The sequence below is a fragment of the Anguilla rostrata genome, chromosome 10 (assembly GCF_018555375.3).
Source record: "Anguilla rostrata isolate EN2019 chromosome 10, ASM1855537v3, whole genome shotgun sequence".
Taxonomy (NCBI): Eukaryota; Metazoa; Chordata; class Actinopteri; order Anguilliformes; family Anguillidae; genus Anguilla; species Anguilla rostrata.
The window spans coordinates 22,435,904-22,460,657 of NC_057942.1; the positions used below are offsets into that span (position 1 = coordinate 22,435,904).

The 24,754-nt window shown below is 42.1% G+C and overlaps 1 protein-coding gene across 2 annotated transcripts in view; it reads left to right on the forward strand.

Annotated features, from left to right (window-relative positions):
• Window positions 1–24,754, forward strand: part of LOC135233743 (sodium-dependent phosphate transporter 1-B-like) — a 188,358-nt gene that overhangs the window by 21,831 nt on the left and 141,773 nt on the right. For both annotated transcript variants that reach the window (XM_064297585.1, XM_064297584.1), the window contains exons 2-3: window positions 16,034–16,554; window positions 16,824–16,964. In XM_064297585.1, coding sequence (XP_064153655.1) covers window positions 16,203–16,554; window positions 16,824–16,964 — 493 coding nt within the window. In that variant the 5' untranslated portion in view covers window positions 16,034–16,202. The remainder of the gene's footprint in view (window positions 1–16,033; window positions 16,555–16,823; window positions 16,965–24,754) is intronic.

Here is a 24,754-nt window from a genome sequence, read left to right on the forward strand (position 1 = left end):
GGGCTGGGATGGATTATCAGACAGGGGCTGGCTTGGAGAATGGGCTGACAGTGATCAGATGGGGGCTGGTACAGCGGCTGGGACTGTGTCTTTAACTTGTTTAAGAGTTCTTAAGAAGAACAAGAGTATAAGAGTTCTTAGAGAGACTATTACATGTCTACAGAAATAAGTTTTCTAAAACAGTCAACTACTGTCCACTTTTTGAAAATGAAGTGTATTTGTTTTAGGAGCATTATGCTGTACAGTTACTTTTCAGCAACCAAAAAAAAAAACAAATTGATCATTCTGCTACAATTAAATGAACTATTTCCTCTCGTCATGAATTGTTTGATTAAATCATTAATGCTACAACAATTCTATAGATTCTATTGCACATCAGAGTTAATCAAAAATGTTTACCATTAGCCACTGGTCCACTACAGGGCTGAACAGGGATAGCCAGGTCTTACTAATAATGTATGAGATTAATTATTTTTCATTGGTATCTAGGTTAAGTGTCATGCTTTAAATCAATAGATAAAAAGTTTTGTACCAAGTAATAAATGATCTGAGTAAGCCCTAGCCCTGAAAATCTGCAGTGGACCTATGGCTATTATGTGTCACAAGATACGAGTGAGGTTTCATTGGTCCATTTATCCATTTTGAAAACTTATCACATTTGCTGGTATTCTCAATCAATTATAATTGTATCAACATTGTCATGCATCAGAGGAAAAAAGAATGCATACAAAAAGAAAATGCAAAAACAAAAAGGAGCAGCCCTGATGTGCAAAACACAAATGCAAAAAAGAAAATGCAAAAACAAAAAGGAGCAGCCCTGAGGTGCAAAACACAAACATACAAAAACTAGCAGCCCTGAGGTGCAGATGCAACATACAAAAACAAAAACTAGTAGCCCCGAAGTGAAAAACAGAAACATACAACAACAAGCAGCCCCGAGGTGCAGATGTAACATACAAAACAAAATGTACTGTTTTTGCATGTTACGTTTGCACCTCAGGGCTGCACGTTTTTGTTTTTGTATGTTTGTGTTTTGCACCTCAGGGCTGCTAGTTTTTGTATGTTTGTGTTTTGCACCTCAGGGCTGCTCCTTTTTGTTTTTGCATTTTCTTTTTTGCATTTGTGTTTTGCACATCAGGGCTGCTCCTTTTTGTTTTTGAATTTTCTTTTTGTATTTGTGTTTTGCACTTCAGGGCTGCATATTGTTGTTTTGTATGTTGCATCTGCACCTCAGGACCACTCCTTTTTGTTTTTGTATGTTGCATCTGCACCTCTGGGCCAAAAGTTTTTGTTTTTGCGTTTTCTTTTTGTTTTTGTGTTTTGCACTTCAGAGCCACTGTACATTACAATAATCTAGCCTAGACGTAACAAAAGCATGGATCAATTTTTCTGTGTCCCCCACCAACAGGAAATGCCTGATTTTAGCTATGTTGCGTAACTGAAAGAAGGCAATTCTGGATACGTTTTTTTATATGCGTATAAAAGGTTAGATCAGGATCAATGTTGACACCAAGGTCTTTAACAGTGGTGGACAAAGTACACAACCACGTTACTTGAGTCAAAGTATAGATACCCCTGGTCAAATATTACTCCACTACAAGTGAAAGTTGTTCAGTCAAATTTTTTACTTGAGTTAAAGTACTGGAGTACTTGCTTTTAAAAATACTTAAGTATTCAAAAGTACACTTTCTTTTTAATACCAACGCACTGTTGTATTTTTTCTATGATGCATTTACAGAAGCTCATTTACAGATGCATTTTTACTGTTATTAAATATCAACACACGATAGATAGCATTGCCTGAAATGTGAAACAGTTGGATGACCCTTCACTCCATAAAATTTCATCTGACCAAAGCTCAGACAACTTCATAATTAGCAAACGGGCTACCGTTAGCTAACGTTTACATACCTCGACATCAGGGGTTAAATTGGGATTTGGGAGGTAGGTGGACCCTGAGATCCGGTGGGAGGTGGGTGAAAAAAGGTATAAACCAATGAAAGTCTCAGCTCAAAATAGTTGTATCTTTAATGTATTGTGTACATAATTGTAGTTAAGGAAAACAATGTTTGAAAAAGAATGTATACTATTGATGCAAGCTTTTACATAAAATATTTCAAGTTATTGAGTGTCATTAATGCTAAGAATTTTTTTACCCATGAAAATAATCGGTCATCCTCCTCTTTTGTCCTCCCTTTCTTCCTCCTTTATCCATCTTTCGTAAACTGTCGAATTGAAACAAAATGAAACCAGCGGCGACTGGTGAGCTGAAAATTGGTGATGCGCAAAACTTTCTTTTAAAACTTTCCTTTTCCTCATTGATCTCAAACTGTTTTAATTAATTTTCAGTGATCAACAAGCATGCAAATGATCTGACTAAGCAATTGGAAAGGGACACAACTTCTTCGCATTGTGTTAGGGAGATTAAATGATAAATGTGATTTAGAAAAATCAGTTTTAATCACTAAGCAGTGGCAGAATCTTCCCCTGATTTTCCTTGATTATCAATGCAATTAATCCACAAAATAGGCTACTCAATAGCAATACTATCATATATAGCCAGCTCTCCCCAAATAGGCATTTTTAGCGAGTAGCCTAGGCCTTATAGCCTACATTTATTTTCATTTGCAGTATGAAATTGTGCACATTTTTAATCAACATTATTTGTGGATACATGCACTTCTTTCTCCGCACTCGAATTCATGGCAAATATCTGCAATGCGTAGATTGTAAACAAAATTGAAGTGCAGGTTTTGTTTTTGCTGGTTATTCTGAAAGCTAACACGGTAGATGACTGGTGTATCTTGTTTGTTAAGTGTAGACTACTTGGTGATTAAAATTGATTTTTAACGGATAAATTTAATTTATGATTTAATCCCCCTAACACGGTATGAAGACGCTGTGTGTTAGGCTACTTGCCATTTGATTAGTCCGATCGTTGGCACGCTTGAAAATAAAGGAAAAATTACTAATGAAAACAGGATGATATCAATGATTAGTTTAAAGGAAAGTTTTGCGCCCCACCAATTTTCAGCTCACCAGTCGCCGCTGAATAAAACGGTATGTGGGAAATATTCAATCCTAGCTTAGCTGCTGACCAGCAATCTGCTTATTTTGCTCAAGCAATCAAAGTTGCCATTAATAATAGCCGGCGTCGTGGGGGCTGTTTATTCATCTCTCTTTAAAATGTTGCATAGATGAAATTACCTACCGCGTCCGCTTCCAAACAATCTAGACAATCAACAATATTTTTCTTTCTGTGCCTGTCTATATAAACGACTGTTCCTCCTGAGTTTTTTTTCTTCAGATTTTTGTTGGTTGAGCGAGTAACTGGCTAGAGGGAACACATGGAGCATATGAAAAATGGACTGGATTGTCATAGTTATTTGTAAAACTGCCGGTCAAAATTATTTATTTACTTACCAAAGGTGGGTGGACCCGTCCATCTGCGTCCACCCCCAATTTAACCCTTGCTCGACATGCTTTTTCAGGTTGGACGGCGAGTTTTTTAATGCAGCGATGTAGTTTGTGCGCGGTAAGCAGAGCAAACATTTAAAACAATATGAATCTTTTTGAATTTCACAAATCTCAAACATGGACTTGAGATATGGCCAAGGTGGCGAAGAATCGTCCTTATCTTCTGCCGTCGCCATCATTACCGCCGTCAAGTTCAAATTGAACTGTTCAATCACTGGTGCAACAAGCAAGCATTTTGAACTTGACCGACAGCGTAGTAGGTGTAGGCTACTGTGATTGGTTTTTCTCCTATGAGGAACACAGCGTGTGGCCAATCGTATTTTAGAAAAGAAAAAAAAAAGATTCAACTGCTGACTTCAAAGCTATGCTTCAAAGTAACGAGTAACGACAACATTCATAGAAATGTAGTGGAGTCAAAAGTACAATATTTATCTTTCAAATGTAGTGGAGTAAAAGTCATAAGTTTCCAAAAAAAAATACTCAAGTAAAGTACAGATACTCGAAAAATGTACTTAAGTACAGTACTCAAGTAAATGTACTTTGTTACTGTCCACCCCTGGTCTTTAACAACTATATTTGGTTCAGCCAACAACCATCACAATTTAGGGTAAGAGTAGACATTTTCTCCCTTAATATTTTGGGACCTAAAACCAACATTTCGGTCTTATCCCAGTCCAGGAGCAGAAAATTAGAAAGCATCCCAACCTTGATATCAACAATACAGGCCTCTAACCGTGAAAGTGGCAGTGTTTCACCAGGTTTCATTGAAATATAAATCTGTGCGTCCGCATAACAGTGGAACTCTACGCCATGTGCCCGGATAATATTGTCAAGTGGTAGCATATATAAGTGAGAAAAAAACTGGTCCTAGCACTGATCCTTGTGGAATACCGCATTTCATTTTTGAGTAGCTGTCACATAGTTACAGAGTTACGGTCGGCCGACAGTAGATCATTAGTAACCTTGATAGATGCGGTTTCTGTGCTGGGGTAGGGTCTAAACCCTAATTGGAATATTTCTAGGATATCGTTAGAGCTAAGGTATGCACTAAGTTGCTAAGCAACAATTTTCTCCAATAATTTTGATAAAAATGGAAGGTTTGAAATAGGTCTATAGTTTTCTATTTTTTCAGGTTATACATTAGGTTTCTTCAATAATGACTTAATAATTGCTGCTTTTAGTGACTCAGGTACATATCCTGTTACTAGGGATGTGTTAATGATTTTTAGTATGTGCTGGCCTAGTACAGGAAAGAGTTCTTTAACCCAATCTGAAGGAATGGGATCGAGCAGACAGGTAGTTGATTTTGAGGACATAACTAGTTCAGATAGCTCATCCATGCTAATGGGCGTAAAACAGTTCAGTTCTGCTGTCTGTACATCTCCCTGTTGTAAACAGGCACTGGGCTGTTTATTTATACTAACAGAAGTAATGTATGATGGAGGAGAGTTTGGAGATCTGGTCTCTAATAGCCTCGATTTTCTGATCAAAAAAGTTCATAAAGTCAATGCTGCTATGATCGGAAGGATAAGTTGAAAACTCTGATAATTGTATTTTAGTTAATTTTTCCACAGTACTAAACAGAAGTTTTAGGTTATGTTTGTTTTGTTTAATTAGTTTTGAGAAAAAGCCAGATCTAGCAGATGCAAGAACTTGCTTATAGTGAAGAAGGCTATTTTTCCATGCAAGACGAAATACTTCTAGTTTTGTTGACCGCCATTTTCGCTCCAATTTTCTTGTAGACTGTTTCAGGGCCCAGGTGGTGTCGTTGTACCATGGAGTGTGATTTTTCCAACTAAGGTTTCTTCTTTTAAGAGGGGCAACTACATCAAGTGGGTTTCTAACAGTAAGAGTTAACTGGTTAGCCAGTTGATCCAGTGCAACTTCATCAGTCTTTTCTTCACTGGAGAGAAATGACTCCGGAAGCATATTTATAAACTTTGGAATGACCTCACGGTTTCCTGATTGCTGTAGTAGTGTCTAGGCTCTGGTACAGGTGGATTGGATGCCTTAATATTAAACGTAATGAGGAAATTCTCAGATAGTACAGGGTTATGAGGTGCGACGGTAAGTTTCACCACACTGATACCATGGGACAGAACTAAATCTAAGGTATGGCTACGGTAGTGAGTAGGCTTGCAAACATTCTGTACAAAACCAATAGAGTCAATAATAGAGGCAAAATCTGTTCCTAGGGGGTCACCATTTTTATCCACATGTATGTTGAAATCACCAGCAATCACAACCTTATCTGCTGAAATTGCAAGGTGTGACAGAAACTCAGCAAATTCCCTTAAAAAAATCAGAATAAGGCCCAGGTGGCCTGTAAACAGACACAAGAAAAAATGACTGCCTGCTACCACTTATTTTAGCTAGATCAGGCTGTACACAGTTCATAGTAAGAACTTCAAAAGACGATAACGTATTTCCACGCTTAGGCGTTAAACTCAATATGGACTGATAAAAAAACGCCTCCCCCTCTGCCTGATGGACGTGGCACCTAAGTATTTATAAAACCCACAGGAAACGCTTCATGAAGTGTAGCATATTCATCAGAGCTTAACCAAGTTTCGGTCAGACACAGGTCATTGAGATTATGGTCTGTTATCAATTTGTTTAAAAGATCTGCTTTCGGAGCGAGTGATCTAACATCTAAAAGTCCAATTTTTAAGAATGATTCACTATAGTTAGTAGCAACGTGATGTATTTTTATAACAGTGATGTTGTCCACATTAATACCACGGTTAGCAGTTTGTTTGGCATAGATGCGTGGAGCAGTCTCAATATAAAAGATACTAGTTTCTAGTTCCAAAGTATTAGTTAAAGGGGCTTTTGGATAAATGCTATTTCTGTTGGCTAGCTCTGAAACGCACCTTGCAGACAAAGGTGTAGGGCCATATGTCTGAGACACGGGCATAGAGAAATGAGCAGGCAAACACGAAAGGTTAGAAGCCTGCAGCCTGGCCGGCACTCTGATGGAGTGTCAGGATCTGGCCTTACTAAGACTAGAAGCTATGTTATTAGACAGGACACGAGAACCTCTCTAGCTCAATTTTGTCTCTCTTCAGTAGGCCAGGCCTTCCCCAGAAATCAGGCCAATTATTAATAATAAACCCTATATCACTAGATGAGCACCACTTTGACAGCCAGCGATTTAGCGACGATAACCTATAGTAGACCTGTCAGACTGGGGACTTGAACCCTGGTCCCCCGTGTGGCAATCAAACACCTAGTCCACTACGCTACCAGAGACTGGAGGTGACTCAAGTGCAGAGCAACACAAGCAGGAGTTCATTTGGTTTTATTCCACAACCAAAAAAACACAAAAATTCAAAAACTCAGAACTAGACAAAAAGACAACACTCCTAAGCAGGGAAAAAGTTACAATCAGGCAGAACAAGTCCAATACGTAATCCAAAAATCAGAATCCAAAAACAGAGCCAAAGTCAAATACAACAGATCAGTCCGTGAAACAAGCAAACACACCAGCAAGGGAAAATCCAAAAGAGATTACCGATAACAGTCCAGGTCGAATCAGGCAAACTATTCAGCGGGGTCAAAAAAGTGGCTTAAGCTTGAGAAACACCAAGGAATCACGAAGACTTAGCAAAGACATAGACAGAGGACTGGGTTTAAATACACTGAGAAAACAAGCAAACAAGGCACATGACAGAGATAATGAGGTACAGGTGGCGTGTTAACAAGAGGGCTGGGTCAACATAACAAGGGAGGCTAACCAGTGTCCAGAACAAAAAAGAGTCTTTGGCACCCTCTGGTGGTTAAAAGGTAGTCCAACCCGTGACAAGACCTCGTCGGTCCTACGAGCTGGAAGCGGGCCAGAGCATACTACTTCCTGACACATCTTTTTAGCCACTGCACACAGCAATACAAAGTTATTTTGGTGACCTCCGATTGCCTCAGTCGGATGTCATTGGCGCCAACGTGGATAATAATCCTAGAATATTTCTGTGTACTTTTAGCCAACATTCTTAGATTAAAGTTTAAAGTCACTCCACGCCGCTGGGGCATGAATAATTACGAATAATTACGAGGCAGCTATTAACCGGGGCTGGAATCCCGCCCAGACCTCCGTCTCGCAGCTACGCCTGGATGTATAAAGAGATGGGCTATGCAAGATCACAACAAAAAACTAAAAGTTTAAAGTGTTTAAAGTGGCTTTAGTTTATCTAGCTATGCAAAAGAATAAAAAAGGCGAAGGAGATGGTACATTCGCCCTCTAAATCAGAGTAGGTCGGAGAATGGAGAGTTTTGTCTGTACATTCGTCAAATGCGGAGTTTAGACGAGGGGGTCCACTTTCTCTTATTTCCGAATGTGTGCTAGGCATTTTGATGACTTGCTGAAACGAGTAGCACCATTCATCAAACATGCGGGAACTCACAGAATTCCCATCTCTACAGAAGAGAGATTGGCGCTGACTCTCCGTACATTAGCATGCAAAGCCTGCCCTCTGAACGCTCAACCATGTGATATTTGGACCAATAGCTGAGAGGGGGAGGTCGGAGAACAAGAAAGAAGTTTTCCAAAAGTTCTCCCTGGAGGCCGTCGCACACTGCACTGTACGAACACACAACACCAGGTCTTTTTGTTCTTCAGTTGTTCTCATTGCTTCGTTTTGCTCAAAAAGTTCTACTTCTTACAAAGTATACTGCCTACTTTAGCCTCGACGTCGGTAGCTCTGGCACCAGGCATAGACTGAACTGTGGTCGCTGGTGTCTCTAACCTCACGTTTCTCAAAATACTATCCCCTATGATCAGGGTTTTCTCAGTAGGTGCGTTACTGAGTGGGGAATATTGGTTGGAAACGCGAGTTGGGTGGTGCTCGGCGGCCCTAGGCCAACAACTATGTTTATTTTGTACCATGACAAAATCGTCCTGCACCAAGGACACTGGTGGCGGAGAAACACTCACATCTAAACTAGCATCCGGCTCGGGAAAAGGAGAATCTAAGAAAGTCTCCTGGATCTGGTAAAATTTCCGGATGCGGGTCTCTAACTCAGCTTTATAACTAAAACGAGATTTATTCCTGAAACAGAAGCCTAACTTTGTCCTCAGTTTTCTGATTAATTTATCTATATAAAATTTTAAACAAAGCTTTTCATCCTTAAAAACACCATGCAGCTAGTTTTGCCTGCATTAAGGACCAACTGTAGATCAAAAAGTGCTGGCTGAATATCATTAAATGATTATATCATTAAATGAGGAGCTTATATCATTAAATGTTTTTTTAAAAAGGGTTAAGGTTATGGAGGAAAGTGAAACTTGTAATTGTTTTGACCCTTAGTTGCACTACAGACTACTCATGTTAACCAGATTGTGAAACTTTGAACATTGCTGTTTGTCTACTTTTTTAGTATGTTAAATGTTGAAATGTTGTTGTGTCTGTAATCAACTGCTGCTTTCTTGGCCAGGTCTCTCTTGAAAAAGAGATTTCTAATCTCAATGAGACTAACCTGGTTAAATAAAAAAAAATTTAAAAGCATTCTAAAGTATTTTAAAGGGCAAGGGTGGGGGCATGGAATTAAAGAATTGTATCATCAGCATATAAGTGGATATTACAATTTTCGTTGATTAAAATGTTATATAAATACTATATAACACAGGACCAAGGATGCAGCCTTGGGGAATTCAAGTTACTTTGAAAAAATAGGATTTACAGCAGTGGTCTCCAACCCTGGTCCTGGAGAGCTACAGGGTCTGCTGGTTTTTGTTTTCACCTTCATCACCTTCAAATCAGCACCCAATTGAGACCCAAGACACCAGGTGAGTTGAGTTAACTGTGTAATCAACTGCTATAATTTATTCATGAAGTGCAGAGTCACTATGAAAACCAGCAGACCCTGTAGCTCTCCAGGACCAGGGCTGGAGACCACTGATTTACAGCCATTAACAGATACACATTGCATTCTATTATAGAGGTCATTTGAAACCAATTTACTGCTGCAGACCTAAAAACCAACATCACTAAATCTACCAATTAAGATGGAATGGTCAACTGTATCAAAGATCTTAGAAAGGTCAATAAAAAGGGTAGCACAGTGTCTTTTAAAGTGCTTAGACTATGTCATTAATTACTGTAGAGGCTGCAGTAATTGTATTATGACTAGACCTGAAACCAGACTGCACATCACTAAAGCCACCGCACGAACTTTACCCCGGAACTAGGAACCTTTTGAGGAACTCAGTGCGTTTCCACCGCAGGAACTAGGGTCTAAATTTAGTTCCGGGGGCTTTATTTTACCCCCCAAAAAGTTCCTGCTCGGGGGGTAGTACTTTCCGAAAGTACAGGAATCTTTTGGGTGGAGCTTGCAGCGCTGAACATTTCTGAACATTTCATTTTTTTGTGTGTATTTTCAGGCACCATGTTTAAAAATATGCAGGCGCAAACGGATTTATTTTCATAATAACTTCAAATCAAACTTGTATGTTATGCGGCGCAGTAGCCTACATTTGGTTATAGCCTGCCAACGTCTTGGAATTATAACGTGTGCTCTTCTGTTCTTTTCTTGCTTTAGTATTCATTATATAAAATGCTAAGCATTCGTGCTGGGACAGCATATTACGTACCAAAACATTCAAACGGATTAATTCGGTTGCTGAATATTTTCTTCCGGATTTTCTTTGTTAGCCCGTTGTAATTGACTCCAAACGTTTGATACAGTTATGTGAGGTATGCGGTAGTTCTGCGTAATTCACATTGGTGATACAGTAAAAGCAAACTGGAAATCACCTTCCGCACTTTTTGTCAGGGTAAAATAACAGGTTAATTCCAGTAATCGTACCTTTAGCTTTTTCAGACTGTCGTAATTTTACTCTGCCATTCTTCAATTCCACAAAAAGACCAGGAAGACTATGGACTAATTTATGGTGCATGGTTCGCATCTGGAGGGCAAACTTCGCTGCTCGGCTAGCAGTAACATCGAAGGAAAACAAACGGTGGCTGTACCACTACTAATTTAAATTTTCACGCAAGTCCGAGTTTTTGTTCTATTCTTGTCATTTTGCGATTAGCCTATATGGAATTGACGATGAGAAAGTAATCAAACAGCAGATTGTTTACAACGTGTGCATGTTTTCTGCTGTTGTTGCCAGTTAGCCTATATTGGAAATGTGAATGCATTCTGTCGCTTCGGATGTCAAGACATGAAAGCGAATGTTCGCATAAAAACATAATGAATGTGTTTGAGTGGATATATAAAACAGTTACAATCTGACTATTGGCCTGTTATATCCTATTTGTTGCATAACGGTCCAAGTTCAACTACCAACGACAGTTTTGCTTGACAGCGGTAAAATATGCCCAAACGGCTGCAGAAGAATATTTCAATTCCATGTGATTAAATCGATAAAAATCAATAAATACAAAAGTAACCATATATAGTCATTGTTGGTAACCCGTTGTATATAAATGGAATAAACCCCTCCGGGCTGTCCCGGTAATTAGAAAATAATGTAGGCTACTTAGGTGGTAGTATGGGGTTACAGAAGAAATCATATGACAGATGGACCGACGACAACGCCGCTTTTTCATACGTCAGTGGGCTAATTTGCCTAATCTTCGCGGGACTTTAGACCCCGGTGGAAACGCAGACAACCATTGGCTGAAGGAACCTTTTAGTTCCTGGTAAAGTAGTTCCTGGGACTGAAAGTTCCGGGTAATTTTGGTGGAAACGCGGCTATAGAGGCAAGCAAACTACAGACACAGTATGGTATGAAAAGGAAACTTAATACACTACATACAGTCTAATATATATACATGGTACTACATAGTTACATGAAACCTGTAACTAAAACAGGGAACCTATCACAAGTATGACCGTATGACACACACATTTTCAATAGCCTACTTTTAGTATGCGTACCAGGCCTGGTTCTAGACTTCTTTGATTAGGGGGGCAGTAAGAAATGTTGCATGGTCACCAGTTGCTGCTGTGTTGTGCCCCAGGGATGACGTTTTTTATAGGCCAACCCGGAGCATTGCCGTGGTTCCATCAGCAGAAGTCTAATGGATTGACACAGAAAACAAACTCTGTGGCCAACAAAGGCTTGTTGACACTCAGACTACTAACATATTTTCTATTTAAATGTGAAGCTGCAATGTAATTGGCATTGTCAATTTTAAATTTTAAACCCACCTCCACCTCCCGTCTTATAGGAGGACAACTTTATTTATGTTATATCTAATTATCTATTCTTACGTGGACTGGTATATTAAAAATAAGCTATCTGCCTTAATCCAGTATAGTTTTCTAGTCTACTAACATATTTTCTATTTAAACATGAAGCTACAATGTCATTGGCATTGTCAATTTTAAATTTTAAACCCACCTCCACCCCCGCCTTACAGGAGGCCAACTTTATCAAGTTTATATTTAGTTATCTAATTTAAAATGGAATGTAACCCTAAATATTATTATTATTTGTATTATTATCTTCCATAGCATTTGCTCATGTTACTACTTTTCAAGTTTGGAGTATAAACAATAACTATCTTGCAACAGATTTTTTACAAGGTTTTTTGTGTTTTTTTATTTTTATTTTTTAGAGTTCTGTGACTCAAAATCTTTTCATATTGCACACAACATGGCTTAGGGTATCTAAAGCATCAGTAACATATTACAACACCATGGAGCCTGCCTCTGTTGACTCTGGCCTCGTAATAGTGGCGTTGCGAGGTTTAATAACCAGAAATCGGGGGATGGTGACAGAGAAAGTGAGAACAATAGAGAAATCAAAGCACAGTGAGTGAACCACTAAAAACGACATATTTTTTTAGAGAGAAACGTGCGGTAATATATTTGAATATATTTATCGCCTTTTCCCCGATGGTCTGAATAAGTCGCTAAATTTGTTGCTAGTCAATTTTTAGAAATAAAGTCGCTAAGAAGGTCCAGTTGGCAACACTGGAAGTGAAAAGATAGCGATTAGCGAAGTAACTGCTCTCCCCGCTACGTAGTACGTATCCATTTTTTTACATTTTTTATATGGCCAGACCAACCAATCAGATATAAGTATTTCGATGTGGCATGTTCATGATTGGCCAAATAGACAAGGACAAAATAAAATAGTTTTCAGTTATTTTAGAATTTTGGGATGAAGCAGGGTCAGTTTGGTGGGGGGGACACTCGGGGCATTTGGTGGGGCATTGCTCCCCCCGTGCCCATGCCTAGAACCGGGCCCATGCTTATACATGACAATGTTGTAAGATACTGTTGTCTAAACTGGTTAGTAGCCTAATATAACTAGCTTCTGTGTGAAACGCAGGCTATGTTGTTCACGTGGTTAGTTAGCTATATTACAGTGGGTTCTGCACTAACTATGTTATAATGCTTATGCGTTGTAAAAATGGGGCGTCATTACTTTTCATGACATTAATCATTTCTGTTAAAGAAAAACAGCGCAAAGGGCCAAGTGACTTGAAACTATTTAGGAGACATTGGGTAGCATTGCTTTGGAATACAGCTTCTTTAATTTCTGTGAGGCAAGATGGCCTATATTGTTTTATACGTGTTTTTAGGCTTCTGCTGGTCTTGAATGTGTAGGCTAAACTACAAGGGCATCTCAGAAGGTTGGCTGTTGAGCAAAGAGGACAATACCTTGTATTTCCATTCTAGTACCAGGCTAGAGTGATTGAATGATTTACATTTGAATGTAAAATTACACTGGGAACATCTTCCACACATGCATTTACCTTCTTCAACATCACAGAGATTTTTTGGGAGTGGCAGATCAGATTTAACCAAAATATCTCTGAGGTCTTACAGTAAATATTTGTAAATAAGATGTGGTGGCCCATTGAAGACATTTTTAAGAAGTGGGTCAGAATCTACAGTTGTTTTTTTTTTTAAAAATGATTTGGAACTCTCAGTGGGGTGGGTATATTGAGTGGAACATTGGACTGATGTAGTAATTTTTATAACTCTCTTTGTAAACACTCAGATTTGGAGGTGTGCCTGTATTTTTATCTGACTTCTCCACCCAGTTATCTGGATAGCCACTGTCTCTGAATCTCCTGCTTAGTTATTGCGTTTGGCTTATATACTGGCTAGCTGTACTACAGATTTTCCTTACTGTACTAAACTGGCTGACAGGAAGACTTTTAAAGGTTGTAGGGTCAAAATGGATCTCCTCTCAGAAAAGAACTCCAGTTTGTTGGTTTCCAGTACCAACCAGTACTGACTGTGTTGTTCGATTTAATAAACAAAATGTCCAGAAAAAGTTCAGTTTTATCAAATTCCATTGTAAAATGCTCATCCTGATTATTTATATACTGACTGAAATCAACAAGTTCTGACACTGTGCCTGTCCAGATAAACAATATGTCATCAATATACCAGTGTGGGAGAAATAAGATGTTCTGATATATAAAAAAATAATTGAATTGTTCTGAAAATAAAATAATTGTTCAGTAATACAAGTTCTGCTAGCTCAGCATTTCCCAACCTTTTTCCTTCCATGGCACACTTTCAAAATTTACAGAATCTCATGACACACCACTCTCATTTAATGCCGACAGAAAAAAACCGCAAGCGACGTACTGACGTTGATGTGACGTGCCAACAGTAGGCCTAAATGTTCTTTTGGGGTTTTAATTAAGAGATATGCATTTTAATGACATTTATTTTGGCTTTTGTGATGGGATTTGTTTATTTAAGTTTTTTAAAATTCATTTGAACATTAAAAAAAATTTTTTAAGGATTTTTCACACGGCACACCTGACCTCGCTTGACGGCACACTAGAGTGTCGCGGCACACCGGTTGGGAAACACTGTGCTAGCTCACTAATACAGCTGGCACTGTGTAAAGTATTAGGAGGGTGTAAAGTATTAGGAGGATGTTGATTTAAAAATGTGTCCACAGCATCTATCTGACTCTCTTGTGGGATTTTAGTATATAAACTTTTTACAGATATCAATAGAGCCTGTGGCAGATTACATATAACACCTTAAGGGAAATTTCCCCTTAACTTTTCCCTTAAAATACCCCTAACTTAAGGATTTACACAAGTATTTCCCTGAAGTAATAATTTCCCTTTAAGTATTCCCTTAAATAATTTGGCAATTGCAAAAAACAGAGTACAGAGTACAGACAAAACATACAACAGTGAATTATTGCATACAGTATTTACATAGGTGTATCACGGTGTGTCACAATGTTTTTGCATTATTTTTCGGTGTGAAATTAATATTTTACCTAAAACCATCATAAGGGGAAAATTTAAATACTTTATAATGGACAAAAAGCTTTTTATTCATTTTTGGAGAAGTTTTGAAAAGGTTTTTGGATCCCTAGATATCTTAAACCACTATACTGATGAAAATACAGTAATGCCCACTTGGAAATCATGCAAAAGTGAGATTCATGTGTCAAAACAGTTGATTTGTAGTTATGATTTACAGCAATGCACAATTTAGATTTTTTGATAGCTTTGGAGACACTAAGGGTGTTTTTACATCTGCGTTTTTTAGTCCAGTTAAATCAGACTCTGGTTCGTTTTCCCCCTTGGTGCGATTCGTGTGGGCAGGTGTGAACACAGTAATCGCACTCGGGTGTGGACCAAAACAACCGCACCGAGACTCTTGAGAGGAGGTGGTCTCGGTCCGGTCCCAAACAAACTCTGGAGCGGTTTGTTTGTGGTGGGAACATGATCCGACCCAACTACCAAGTGTACCCCGCAAGTTTGAGCTAAACGGCTCCTGTAGCCGTTTTATTCTATTTTATTACATTAGCTCCCTTGTTCTGCTCGGTCGTCTGAAGGCAGCACGTTTTCTTTGCAAAGTGTGAAGCAGTATAGTATTTTCAAGATGTTTCCTCAAAGTGCATTCGGCATTCTGCTGGTATAGTTTTGCCTGGTATATTGCCCAGATAATTGCCACGGTTATGAGCAAATGGCAACTCTGCCATTGCTCCATGTTAAATTGCATAGCAATGTTTCTCTCGCAGAAATATGCACTAGTCCAGAACACAGGACCATCTTCCTGTATTTACTTTCTTGCTCCCGCCCCAGACACATCTGACCAATAAGCGGAATGAACGTTCTCACATGGTTTGTAGTGATGCATTTTGGTTCGCTTGGATTTTTCTCTGTGTGAAAAGAAACTGAACCAAGGAGAAAACACTCCAAGTTTACAAACTCATCAACTGATTTGGACCAGAGCAAACAAACTATAGGTGTAAAAACGCCCTAAGGGACACCAGGGTACAGTGCTTACTTTTTGCTTCATAGATCTTTAGTAGTAGACATGTATAGTTTTACTGGTGTCTGCTATAGGTGTGATCTCTCTTTTTTCAATCAAAAGAAGATCAACTTCATTTCTGCACATTCACCAAGATTACTGCATTTCTGACACTTTACTTCTCTCTAAATTATGAATATAAACTAATCTAATACTGTATAGCTAGTATTGTAAATGGTAAGTGTCTTGCTTCATTTAAGCAATTTCCAAGTCTCTGTGATGCTCACATCTGGAGACCTAAAGCCATTACCAGATTTGGCATCTGCACAAATGGGTTCATTATTTTTTTTCTGCCTTTCAGATTGCAGCACCATTTACCCAAAGAGCTTACATGATGGCTGTCAACCCACACTGCAGAGATTTCTGAAGCCAAACAAACTTGGGGCAGACTAAGTAGTGTACATAGAGAATAGCAATAACTCCTGAACCTCACCAACGTTTGATTGCTGTTGATTCTGAAAACTGAACCAATGGATTCAACTACTACTCTGCCTTCTATGGTGGCAGCTACTCTTCTGGCAGTGGACAACCAGCCTGTCATGTCTGACTACCTTTGGCTGCTTGTCATAGGTTTCTTCATTGCCTTCATTCTGGCATTTTCAGTGGGTGCCAATGATGTGGCTAACTCCTTTGGGACAGCTGTGGGCTCTGGGGTGGTCACCTTGCAGCAGGCCTGCATTTTAGCCACAATATTTGAGACAATAGGCTCCATGCTGCTCGGTGCAAAAGTCAGTGAGACCATTCGCCAGGGTATCATCGATGTCAGTATGTACAATGGATCAGAGCCTGTACTGATGGCAGGCTCCATCAGTGCCATGTTTGGTGAGTGAAGACAAAAGTTCATGTATTATTGCAAGTTTTCACACCAATTCAGGAAATGTTATTTGGGCAAAAAAAAAGGTTTATTTGTTAGTATCAAAAGGCCAAATTACTGGAAAGTTTTGAAATGATGAAACTAGGTTGTTTTTTTGTCTGTTGTATGCTATTTGATGTTCCTGACTTGAGACTAAGGACCACATTTGAAATAAGTGTTGCTAATGCTTGCATCCAATAATCTAGCCTTTATTCATGAGCACATGTGCCTCTTTCAGGTTCAGCTGTATGGCAGTTGCTTGCTTCATTTTTTAAGCTCCCCATATCTGGAACACACTGCATTGTGGGAGCTACCATAGGTTTTTCCTTGATAGTAAAAGGTCATCAAGGAGTGAAGTGGCTGGAGCTAATAAGGATTGGTGAGTAATTTATCTCTAAAGATTTGTTAAGTGTGCTCAACATCAAATATCTTTATAGAACTAATATGAGTACAGAATCCTTGGCTAATAGACCTTTTTGCAGTTAATGAATGGACAGGGTTATGTGTGAACAAAATTTTATAAATTACACAAAAGCATTGATATGTTTCAGTACCCTATATTTCAAGGCATATTTATCCTTCAAAGGTCTGGTCTCTGATTTTTCATATTTTAGCTCAGAGATGTCATTTGCCAGTAATTTGATAATCCAGAATCATTGGTTTAAGCATAGTTTTAACACACGGGCTACATGTTAGCATCAGTTACTTATTAGAAATCAATTACTTGTTAGAATCAAACATTAGGCATTAACAAACAAGCAAGCTAGCAAGTTGCAGTGGACAAGTTGCAAGCCTGCATTGGGATTGGTGGTAGGTATTGTCGGACAAGCAAGGATTAATTAAGAATATGTTTATCTTCTGAATCCAGCGGTTCCAGCAATCAATGTCCTTGTTAAGATGTTCAGCACTCTGAATACTGAACCAAGTGATATTGCGTGCTAGAACCTCTCACTTAACCTACATGTGAAATATATTTTATGTGATTTAATTTAATAATTATTATTTAAAATGAGAATTATGAATTAAATTGCCGAATTCATTGTTCATTGATAGGTCAGCCTACAATGCACTGGTGGAATCAACCAACAAGTCAAAACAAGCTCTATACCAGGTTTTAAGATTAAATAATTGAATTCAATAAGTAGCAGTCAATTATAATGAATTGAAAACATACATTCTTTATTGAATGCAGGAGAGAGAGAGAGAGAGAGAGAGAGAGAGAGAGAGAGAGAATTGAATTTAAAGACACCTTTATTGACTCCATTACGTTAATACATCTGGGTCATATGAAAAGCTATGTGCAACCAGAAACAAAAAATAAGACAAAAATCAACACAAAACACCACAAACCAAAACAAAACAAAACATTTCAAACTAGACAACAAAATGTCAGAACCCTAACCCTAACCCTAACCAAGTGACAATAATCCCTCCTCCTCAAGTGTGCACACCATTAACTAACCCTAACCCTAACCCTAACCCTAACCCAAATCCTTACAAACCCCTCCAGGTTACATGTCAACTTATAATACGCATGTTCTATTCTTAGTCGAGCAGCCAGCAGCCCCCTCACTATCAAAACCACGTCTGTTGAGCCCCGTCCCTGGATCTGGTTTTTCCGTGTCTTCCAGATTGCCAGCTTACACATGCCTGACAAAAAATGTATCATAATTAAAAAAGGCTTTTTACTCACGGTGTATCTAGGCCCAAAATTAAACAAACCAAAAGAAAAAACCTCCCCCAGCCCTTCAAACCACTCCTTCAGCAGCCTGAATACTCCATCTAACCTGGAACAGCAGATGAATAAATGGGACACGGATTCAGATGCAGAACAGAAAGGGCAGCCCTCCTCTGTGCTAGGATCCAAGTGTACCAGGTGTCTGTCGGTTGCGATTGCCCCATGTACGATCCTCCACTGGAGGTCAGCCACGCGTTTATCAACAGGAGGCTTGTACAGGGTCTGCCAGCAGCCTTTCGGAGAGGCCTCTGAACCAAAATACTCAGTCCACCTCGACGCCTTCATCCCTGCCAGAGAGCGTATGCGCGACACCTTTACACAAGTATAATATACCGCCTTCTTCCCCACAGTCTCAAACTCTCCCAGCTCTGGAGTTGTAAGAGATAGGAAACTCCCCTCCCCCTTCTCCCACTCCCCCACAACAGGAGTGACATTCAGGGCTGGGAAGCTGTACTCACAGTCCTCATCCCATAGGTCAGAAAGGGTACTGTTCTCGGCGTACGCTCTAAAGGGCCCTGGCAGGGATGCACAGACCTCCTCCACAACCCGATGGTGCACTCTGGAGGACCTGATGTTGATGTCCTCTAGCCTCTGGGATGATGACCGAGTCCGCTGCATTAGATGGCCCAGCTTAACACAACCGACCTCACGTAGCCTGGTCTGCAGACTGGCAGAAGACAAAGTCCTGGACTGGATGAAACTGCTAAAAAACAGTGGCTCCTGAAACAGGCACATTCCTGGTGTTACATCCGGTATACGGGTGGCCTCAAAGACCTGCTATGCCTCTAGAACTGACCTATAATATGGTGATAGTCCAGTTAGGTCTGCCTCTCCCTCCTGCAGCGGAAACAGCTGCTTAATGTAGCCTAGACGGCCAGCCTTTTTCATCAGCAGCCTTGCTGTATCCAGCCAACTCAGTCCACAGTGATATAGCAACCTCTGTGCTGCCTGGATCCTAAAGGCCATCACCCGAGATGGAATGTCTACGAACCCTTGACCCCCTTCCTCCACTGGCAAATACAAGGCCGGCGCCTGTATCCAGTGCTGCCCAGACCAGAAACTGTCCACAATTGTCCTCTGCACCTCCTCAATGAGGCCCCTTGGCGAAGGAAGGGCAATTAGTCTGTGCCATAATGTCGAGGCGACCAAGTTATTGGCAACCAGAACCCTTCCCCTATAGGACAGCTGGGGTAACAACCATTTCTAACGAGACAACCTAGCACGCACCTTCTCTACTACACCCAGTTCTGCATCTGAAAGTCATTTGTCCCCAGGTACACTCCTAGCACCTTCATCCCCCTCCTTCCCCACCTGAGACCCCTAGGCAGACTGGGAGCTGCCTCCAACCGCCACTGTCCCACCAACAAGGCCTCACTCTTTTCCCAGTTTACCTTTGCCGATGAGGCTTTCTCATACAGCCCTAGACTGTCTAAAACAACCTACACGTCCCCTTGACTCTTAATAAAAACATCTACATCATCTGCATAAGCCGACACTGTTATAGAAGGGCTCTGTGGTAGGCCCGGTAGGGAGAGCCCTGTCAGCTTCTCTCTTAGCCTACATAACAGGGGTTCTACTGCTAAACAGTACAGCTGACCTGCCCCCCCCCCCCCCCTTAACCATACATGATGCCCCCCTGTACAACAGACCCACCCAGGACATAAACCCTTCCCCAAAACCAAAAGCTCTCAAAACAGAAAACAAAAAACCATGGTCTACACGGTCAAAGGCCTTTTTACTGATCTAAGGACAGGATCCCAACGTCAAGCTCATAGAGGTTGCACACATCCATTACATCCCGTATGAGAAAAATATTATCCATGATAGATCAATCAGGGATACAATAGGATTGATCTTTGTGCACCAAAATTTCTAAGTAGTCCTTGAGCCTATTTGCCAGCACCTTAGACAGGACTTTGTAATCGGTGCATAGAAGAGCAACAGGTCTCCAGTTCTTTAAAAGAGCCAAATCCCCCTTCTTAGGCTGCAGGGAGAGGGCTGCTCGACTGCAGGATGCTGGTAGTGAGCCCCTCTGCAAACACTCCACTAGTACCTCCAAGAAATCAACCCCCAGATTGTCCCAGAAACACTTATAAAAGTCAGCAGGCAGCCCATCTATCCCAGGAGCACGACCTGAAGCCAGCTGCCTGACCGCTGCAGTGAGCTCCTCCAAGGAGACGCATCGGTCTGCAAAACAAAAGGGAGAGAGAAGTTAGGTGTGAACAAGAGCGGCTCCCCACAGAGAGCTTCTTTTACCCTCTCAAACGCCCGCTGGCACGGTTCCGTCCACTGGACCAGATCTGAGGCACCTTTTCGGGTTAAGTCAGTTAGGGGGCTGGTTAGCTCCAAAAATGCCGGGATGAATCTTCTGTAATAGCCGGCCAGCCCCAAGAACCTCCTTACCTCTTTTTTTGACTTGGGTCGGGGACAGGCTGCAATCGCAGCGGTTTTGTCCACTAGAGTCCGCACCTGTCCACTTCCCAAGTGGTACCCCAAATACCGTACCTCCGCTCGGCTAATAGCACACAATAGGTTAGCCGTGAGCCCTGCCTGCCTTAAGGATTCGAGCACTGCCCCCACATGCTGCAAATGCTGCTCCCAACTGCTGCTATGGATGATTACGTCATCCAGATAGACAGCAGCATACCCAGCATGTGGACGCAATACCCGATCCATCAGGCGCTGGAAGGTGGCAGGGGCTCCGAATAACCCAAATGGAAGTGTCATGAATTGGTACAAACCATCCGGAGTGGAGAAAGCCGTTTTTTCCTTAGATTTGGCAGATAAGGGAATCTGCCAGTAACCCTTGGTTAAATCCTGCGTCGAAAAAAATCGAGCCATGCCAAGCCGATCCAAGAGCTCGTCGACCCGAGGCATTGGATAAGCATCAAACCGTGACACTTCACTTACTTTTCTATAATCCACACAGAAGCGAACATCAGGTTTACCTACCAGCACAATGGGGCTACTCCAGGGACTGTGGGATTCCTCTATTACCCCCAGCTTTAACATTGCCTTTATCTCTGCCTGAACCAATTTCTTTTTGTGTTCCGGCAACCTATAGGGGCCGGTCCGCACCATCACCCCCGGGAAGTGTCAATGTGGTGGTGTATGAGTTGCGTGCGTCCTGGTATGGGGGAAAACACATCAGCAAAACGCTTTTGCAACAAGACAAGGTCTGCTCTCTGATTCGGTGAGAGATGGTCATCTGGAAGGGGTGAGATTTGATTGGATGAATTTGGTACCTCCGGCCCCAGCTCATCTCTCTCCTTATCCACCGTAACCAGAGAGACAACCACCACCTCCTTCCACGCTTTCAGGTGATTGAGGTGATGAATCCGTTTTGCCCCCTCTCTATCAGTACGCTCTACCTCATAGTCAACCTCCCCAACCCGCCGTGCGACCACAAAGGGCCCTTGCCACTTGGCGAGTAATTTAGAACCAGAGGTAGGGAGTAACACAAGAACTTTATCTCCCGGTGAAAATTGACGTAGTTTAGCTCCTCTGTCGTAGTGCTGTTGCTGACGTGCCTGCGCCTCAAGCAAATTCTCCCGGGACAACCTACCCAGTGTATGGAGTTTTGCTCGCAGGTCCAGCACGTATTGTAATTCATTTTTACTAGGACTCGGACCCTCCTTCCAGTTTTCTTTAACTAGGTCCAATATCCCTCGGGGTTTCCTACCAAACAGTAGAAAATCCCGTGGAGGCCTGGGGAACCTCCCGCACTGCAAACACCAGAGGAGATAACCACTTATCCCAATTACGGCTATCTTCATGAACAAACTTCCGGATCATAGACTTCAACGTTCTATTAAAACGCTCAACAAGCCCATCCATTTGGGGATGGTACACGCTGGTTCTAATAGATTGAATGCCCAATAACCCGTACAGCTCACGTAGTGTGCGTGACATAAACTGCGTGCCCTGGTCAGTCAGAATCTCTTTCGGGATTCTGACTCGGGAGATTATTTGAAACAATGCCTGCGCAACACTTTTTGCGTAGTCCCAACAGGTCTCCAGTTCTTTAAAAGAGCCAAATCCCCCTTCTTAGGCTGCAGGGAGAGGGCTGCTCGACTGCAGGATGCTGGTAGTGAGCCCCTCTGCAAACACTCCACTAGTACCTCCAAGAAATCAACCCCCAGATTGTCCCAGAAACACTTATAAAAGTCAGCAGGCAGCCCATCTATCCCAGGAGCACGACCTGAAGCCAGCTGCCTGACCGCTGCAGTGAGCTCCTCCAAGGAGACGCATCGGTCTGCAAAACAAAAGGGAGAGAGAAGTTAGGTGTGAACAAGAGCGGCTCCCCACAGAGAGCTTCTTTTACCCTCTCAAACGCCCGCTGGCACGGTTCCGTCCACTGGACCAGATCTGAGGCACCTTTTCGGGTTAAGTCAGTTAGGGGGCTGGTTAGCTCCAAAAATGCCGGGATGAATCTTCTGTAATAGCCGGCCAGCCCCAAGAACCTCCTTACCCTCTTTTTTGACTTGGGTCGGGGACAGGCTGCAATCGCAGCGGTTTTGTCCACTAGAGTCCGCACCTGTCCACTTCCCAAGTGGTACCCCAAATACCGTACCTCCGCTCGGCTAATAGCACACAATAGGTTAGCCGTGAGCCCTGCCTGCCTTAAGGATTCGAGCACTGCCCCCACATGCTGCAAATGCTGCTCCCAACTGCTGCTATGGATGATTACGTCATCCAGATAGACAGCAGCATACCCAGCATGTGGACGCAATACCCGATCCATCAGGCGCTGGAAGGTGGCAGGGGCTCCGAATAACCCAAATGGAAGTGTCATGAATTGGTACAAACCATCCGGAGTGGAGAAAGCCGTTTTTTCCTTAGATTTGGCAGATAAGGGAATCTGCCAGTAACCCTTGGTTAAATCCTGCGTCGAAAAAAATCGAGCCATGCCAAGCCGATCCAAGAGCTCGTCGACCCGAGGCATTGGATAAGCATCAAACCGTGACACTTCACTTACTTTTCTATAATCCACACAGAAGCGAACATCAGGTTTACCTACCAGCACAATGGGGCTACTCCAGGGACTGTGGGATTCCTCTATTACCCCCAGCTTTAACATTGCCTTTATCTCTGCCTGAACCAATTTCTTTTTGTGTTCCGGCAACCTATAGGGGCCGGTCCGCACCATCACCCCCGGGGAAGTGTCAATGTGGTGGTGTATGAGTTGCGTGCGTCCTGGTATGGGGGAAAACACATCAGCAAAACGCTTTTGCAACAAGACAAGGTCTGCTCTCTGATTCGGTGAGAGATGGTCATCTGGAAGGGGTGAGATTTGATTGGATGAATTTGGTACCTCCGGCCCCAGCTCATCTCTCTCCTTATCCACCGTAACCAGAGAGACAACCACCACCTCCTTCCACGCTTTCAGGTGATTGAGGTGATGAATCCGTTTTGCCCCCTCTCTATCAGTACGCTCTACCTCATAGTCAACCTCCCCAACCCGCCGTGCGACCACAAAGGGCCCTTGCCACTTGGCGAGTAATTTAGAACCAGAGGTAGGGAGTAACACAAGAACTTTATCTCCCGGTGAAAATTGACGTAGTTTAGCTCCTCTGTCGTAGTGCTGTTGCTGACGTGCCTGCGCCTCAAGCAAATTCTCCCGGGACAACCTACCCAGTGTATGGAGTTTTGCTCGCAGGTCCAGCACGTATTGTAATTCATTTTTACTAGGACTCGGACCCTCCTTCCAGTTTTCTTTAACTAGGTCCAATATCCCTCGGGGTTTCCTACCAAACAGTAGAAAATCCCGTGGAGGCCTGGGGAACCTCCCGCACTGCAAACACCAGAGGAGATAACCACTTATCCCAATTACGGCTATCTTCATGAACAAACTTCCGGATCATAGACTTCAACGTTCTATTAAAACGCTCAACAAGCCCATCCATTTGGGGATGGTACACGCTGGTTCTAATAGATTGAATGCCCAATAACCCGTACAGCTCACGTAGTGTGCGTGACATAAACTGCGTGCCCTGGTCAGTCAGAATCTCTTTCGGGATTCTGACTCGGGAGATTATTTGAAACAATGCCTGCGCAACACTTTTTGCCGAAATGCTGCGCAAAGGAACTGCTTCGGGATACCCCGCGTCACTGCTGACAGCAGCACACACATCACACAGCCCTACCCGTTGTGAATGCACCCCCCCCACCGCCACCACCCCGGTCCGGGCGTCTGAGGAGCTCTCTGTGGGTCGAACCCCTCCGCCACTGGGCCTGGGGCTGGGGAAACAGAAAAAAAGGGTTGTTGCGGGAAAATGAGGGGGTTTGGGCACGGGGAAGGGAGGAGGGAAGGGGGGGAGGAAGGGAATGAGGAGGGACTCTCCTGCGCGGAGCCGTTTCTGCCCGTCCTTGCTGTTGCTGCTGCTGCTGTGACTGGCCGTGGGGGTAGAGCGCCAGGTGGTCCTCCGCCA